Here is a 5,274-nt window from a genome sequence, read left to right as displayed (position 1 = left end):
CCTCCTAATTGCTTAAATAAATCATGTGGGACCGTGTTCCACAGATTTATTTTCTCATTTTTAACTATTTATTTATAAAAATATTCAGACGTGTTTTTGACGCTGCGGCTGCAGTTCCTCCCACAAACACCAGGGGGCGGAGTCAACCCCAGCGCTGTTTACTGAAGCACTTCCTGTGTGAGCCGGAAACTCATGTCCGTGGTAAACACACGGGGAGCCTCACGTGTGTCTGTTCGGTTCTGTTCGGTTCCGCGGCGGGTCTGTTTGGGTCGGTTTGGTTCTGGTTTGGTTCGGTTCGGTTCGGGTCATGGAGGACAGTGGTTTCATGAAACTCCCGTCGGCGCCGGAGCCTCTGGGGCCGCGGAGGAAGAGGCCGAAACCCGCCAAGTGGAACCCGGAGAAAGAGGCGCGGCGCCGGGAGGAAAACGTCCGGAGAGTCGCTGCGCTCGGAGAAGAAGAAACATCCACCCGCCTCCTGGAACAAGCGCTGTTCAGAACAGACGAAGAAGAACTCCTGACCCAACTGAACCAGGTCTGGACCAGGACTAAACCAGGACTAAACCAGGTCTGGACCAGGACTAAAACCAGAACTGAACCAGAAGTAAACCAGGACTAAAACAGGACTAAACCAGGACTAAACCAGGACTAAAACCAGGACTAAACCAGGACTAAAACCAGGACTAAACCAGGACTAAACCAGGACTAAACCAGGACTAAACCAGGACTAAAACCAGGACTAAACCAGGACTAAAAACAAGACTAAACCAGGACTAAACCAGGTCTAAACCAGGTCTGGACCAGGACTAAAAACAAGACTAAACCAGGACTAAACCAGGACTAAACCAGGTCTAAACCAGGTCTACTGGACCAGGACTAAACCAGGACTAAACCAGGACTAAACCAGGACTAAACCAGGTAAACTAAACCAGGACTAAACAGGACTAAAAACAAGACTAAACCAGGACTAAACCAGACTAAACCAGGACTAAAACCAGGTCTGGACCAGGACTAAAAACAAGGACTAAAACCAGGACTAAACCAGGACTAAAACCAGGACTAAAACCAGGACTAAACCAGGACTAAACCAGGACTAAAACCAGGACTAAAACCAGGACTAAACCAGGACTGACCCGACTGGACCAGGACTGGACCAACCGAACAAGGACTGGACCAGGACTAAACCAGGTCTGGACTGGGTCTAAACCAGGTCTGGACCAGGACTGAACCAAGTCTGGACTGGGTCTAAACCAGGACTAAACTTAGACAAACTTTAATGATCCACAGGGAAATGATTTGGACACAGAGTCAAACAGAAACTTTAAAATAACAAAGAGCAAAAATATAAATAATAAAATAAATTCTAAATGAGCAGCAAAAAAATAAATAAAATAAAAAAGAGCAAAAGACACGAGTGAAAATAAAACATAATTATATAAATGTAAATGTAAAAGTCAAAATAAAATAGAAAAATAAATAAAATATAAAAGAGGACGACACAGGATTATGTCCCTCTGTCGTCAGGGCACTGGGTCAGTTGTACAGTTGTAGGGAGTATTATCTGTGACACAAGGGTGAGTTGTTGTACAGTTGTAGGGAGTATTATCTGTGACATAAGGGTGAGTTGTACAGTTGTACAGGGAGTATTATCTGTGACATAAGGTGTGAGTTGTACAGTTGTAGTTGGAGTATTATCTGTGACATAAGGTGAGTTGTTGTTTGTAGGGACTGTGAGTGAGTTGTACAGTTGTAGGGAGTATTATCTGTGACATAAGGTGAGTTGTTGTACAGTTGTAGGGAGTATTATCTGTGACATAAGGGTGACTGAACCGGGACTAAACCAGGACTCAACTGTCCGTGTGTTTTTCTGACCAATAGGAGGAGCAGGATCCTGAGGCTGCTCTGCGATTGGACGAGAGCGATGATGATGATGATGAAGCTGGTGAAAAATCACATGATGAAGAAGAGCAGCAACCGCCAATCAAACGCCCCGCCTGGATCGACGAGGACGACGAGACCGAGGAGCAGTGAGTCCTGGTCTAGTCCTGCCTCTGATCCTGGTCCTGGCTCTGGTCCCGGTCCTGGCTCTGGTCCTGGCTCTGGTCCTGGTCCTGGCTCTGGTCCTGGCTCTGGTCTGGTCCTGGCTCTGGTCCTGGCTCTGGTCCTGGCTCTGGTCCTGGCTCTGGTCTGGTCTGGTCTGGCTCTGGTCCTGGTCCTGGTTCTGGTCCTGTCTGGTCCTGGCTCTGGTCCTGGTCCTTCTGGTCCTGGTCCTGGCTCTGGTCCTGGTCCTGGTCCTGGTCCTGGCTCTGGTCCTGGTCCCGGTCCTGGCTCTGGTTCCGGTCCTGGTCCTGGTCCTGAGCCGGTCTCTTGTGTTTCAGGGTGGACGTGACTCACAGGTTTCGCAGAGATTTGGTGAAAGGAGGAGAAACGTCTCTGAGTAAATCTGACCTGCAGCAGCGCATGAAGGAGAGGTCAGGGGTCACAAGGGGTCAGGGGTCACAAGGGGTCAGGGGTCATGGGGGGGGGGGGGTGTCACACGGGGGGGAGGGGTCAGAGGTCACAGGTTCATTTCATAAACTCTGGTTTGTCCAAGTGTCTGATGTTTGTGAACTGGAGCTTTGATGTTTGACTGACAGGTGACTGACAGGTGACTGACAGGTGACTGACAGGTGACTGACAGAATGACTGACAGGTGACTGACAGGTGACTGACAGGTGACTGACAGGTGACTGACAGGTGACTGACAGGTGACTGACAGTGACAGGTGACTGACAGGTGACTGACAGGTGACTGTTTGACTGACAGGTGTTTGACTGACAGGTGTTTTGTGCAGGTTCCAGAGGGCGATGGGCGGGACTCCGGCCTGGGCCAAAATCGACCCAAAACAAAACAAGAAAAAGAAACAAGGTGAGAAAAACTAAACCCAAGTTTAGACCTGGTTTAGTCCTGGTTTAGTCCTGGTTTTAGTCCTGGTTTAGTCCTGGTTTAGACCTGGTTTAGACCTGGTTTAGACCTGGTTTAGTCCCGGTTTAGACCTGGTTTAGTTCTGGTTTAGTCCTGGTTTAGTCCTGGTTTAGTCCTGGTTTAGACCTGGTTTAGACCTGGTTTAGACCTGGTTTAGTCCTGGTTTAGACCTGGTTTAGTTCTGGTTTAGTCCTGGTTTAGTCCTGGTTTAGTTCTGGTTTAGTCCTGGTTTAGACCTGGTTTTGTCCTGGTTTAGACCTGGTTTAGACCTGGTTTAGACCTGGTTTAGTCCTGGTTTAGACCTGGTTTAGACCTGGTTTAGACCTGGTTTTAGTCCTGGTTTAGACCTGGTTTAGTCCTGGTTTAGACCTGGTTTAGTCCTGGTTTAGACCTGGTTTTAGACCTGGTTTAGTAGACCTGGTTTAGTCCTGGTTTAGACCTGGTTTAGACCTGGTTTAGACCTGGTTTAGTCCTGGTTTAGACCTGGTTTAGTCCTGGTTTAGACCTGGTTTAGTCCTGGTTTAGACCTGGTTTAGACCTGGTTTAGACCTGGTTTAGTCCTGGTTTAGACCTCCTGGTTTAGACCTGGTTTAGACCTGGTTTAGACCTGGTTTAGACCTGGTTTAGTCCTGGTTTAGACCTGGTTTAGACCTGGTTTAGACCTGGTTTAGTCCTGGTTTAACAGATGTTTTATTTACAGTTCAGGACTCAGATTCTGATGAAGATGAAGATTTGACCAGAAAAACCGGAACCTTCACCAGAACCTCAGAAAACCTGCCCAAAGGAATCATCAAGGTCTGGGTCCGGTTCAGTCCTGGTTTAGATCTGGTCCAGTCCTGGTCCAGTCCAGTTTCAGTCCTGGTTCAGTCTCGTGTTTGTCTTTCAGATGAAGAAGTGTCTTGATGCGAACTCGTCTCGTTCTTCGTCAGATTCTCTCACTTCGGTTCAGTTCCATCCCAACGCTCAGGTCGTCATGACGACGGGACTCGACCAATCACTGTGTCTCTTTCAGGTGCACTTCCTGCTTTTATATTTATCCTCCTAGAACCCGAGCGCTCGAGGTTTTAGTTCTGTTTTCAGACGACGTCACATGGTTCTGTCGTTGAGTAAAGTTTGACACAGACGGGAGCAGCTCAGATCAACACTCTAAATGTAGAGTTTGTTTTAACTCTGAGTGAATGAGTTTAGTCTCTGTTCAGTCTGCAGGTTTAACGCTCAATTCAGATTTTTTTGTGAAATCGGATGTTTTTTCGAGGTGGTTCACATTTCCAGTTAAATGTGACTTGTATGTGACTCCAGTGTGAACATTAAACGGTCCAAAAGTGTCCCACATGTGACACTGGAGACACGACGACGTCAACCGCAGCGAGCGTCTCTGTGTTTACACAAGTTGAACAAACATGGACGCAGCATCGAGCACCTGGAGATTTTAAAGTTCCTCTCGTACCGGAGCCACAACATGAACAACTGACTTGTTTTAAGGAGGAGATTGAGAAGGAGAAGGAGCAGGTTTTTGGTGGTGGTGTTTTGTGGTGAGTGGAGATGTGCTTCACTTCAGTCACATGGATCATGAACAGTTTTCTCTACTTCAGTGCAGAATAGTGACGTTTGTGTCTTGTTGATGACGTGTAGGTGGATGAATGTGACCTGACTGTTCACACTCAAGTCACATGTTAAAGATCAGATATGGATCAGTTTCAGGAGCACAGATCCAAGTGTCCTGGTCACATGTGAAAACATCACATCTGTGTGGTTCAGACATTGAAAAGATCAGATACAGAAACACAGGTGTTCATGAACTCAGTGTGACTGAAGTGAAGCACATCTCCACTCACCACAAAACACCACCACCAAAAACCTGCTCCTTCTCATTCTCCATGTGGGACACTTTTGGACCGTTTAATGTTCACACTGGAGTCACACACAAGTCACATTTAACTGGAAATGTGAACGACCTCGAAAAAACATCGGATTTCACAAAAACATCAGACTTGAGCTTTAAACCTGCAGACTGAACGGAGACTATGTCACTGATAGAAAATATCACATTAAAGATTTGTGACGGGACTTTTGGGCTGTTTCATGACACGGTGCCGTTTTTTAAAATCAGAAAAACAGTCGGGGAGTTTGACGTCACCACATCCAGAACCTGAAAACACAGACTGATTCTCTTTGTTCTTCAGCAGATTTGACCTGAAGAAATGTTTTTTTATGTCCACGTGTGATTTATAAAACAGTCGTTTATGTTTTAAATCATTTTGATGGAAAAAAATAAAGTCACAGTTGAATCATGATTTAAAATTTTTTTATAAA

General features: G+C 46.5%; 1 protein-coding gene across 1 annotated transcript in view; it reads left to right on the top strand.

The window, feature by feature from the left end:
* utp18 (UTP18 small subunit processome component) overlaps positions 1 to 5,274 on the top strand; it is a 17,762-nt gene continuing 12,488 nt past the window's right edge. Inside the window, exons 1-6 of the mRNA XM_055152465.1 lie at positions 1 to 532; positions 1,876 to 2,024; positions 2,376 to 2,468; positions 2,831 to 2,904; positions 3,662 to 3,756; positions 3,848 to 3,973. Coding sequence (XP_055008440.1) covers positions 308 to 532; positions 1,876 to 2,024; positions 2,376 to 2,468; positions 2,831 to 2,904; positions 3,662 to 3,756; positions 3,848 to 3,973 — 762 coding nt within the window. The 5' untranslated portion in view covers positions 1 to 307. The remainder of the gene's footprint in view (positions 533 to 1,875; positions 2,025 to 2,375; positions 2,469 to 2,830; positions 2,905 to 3,661; positions 3,757 to 3,847; positions 3,974 to 5,274) is intronic.

The sequence above is a fragment of the Boleophthalmus pectinirostris genome, unplaced genomic scaffold (assembly GCF_026225935.1).
Source record: "Boleophthalmus pectinirostris isolate CB_2022bp ecotype Guang Dong unplaced genomic scaffold, ASM2622593v1 HiC_scaffold_17, whole genome shotgun sequence".
NCBI lineage: Eukaryota > Metazoa > Chordata > Actinopteri > Gobiiformes > Gobiidae > Boleophthalmus > Boleophthalmus pectinirostris.
The sequence above is the reverse complement of the archived record's forward strand: the minus strand, read 5'-3'. Positions and strand labels throughout refer to the sequence as shown.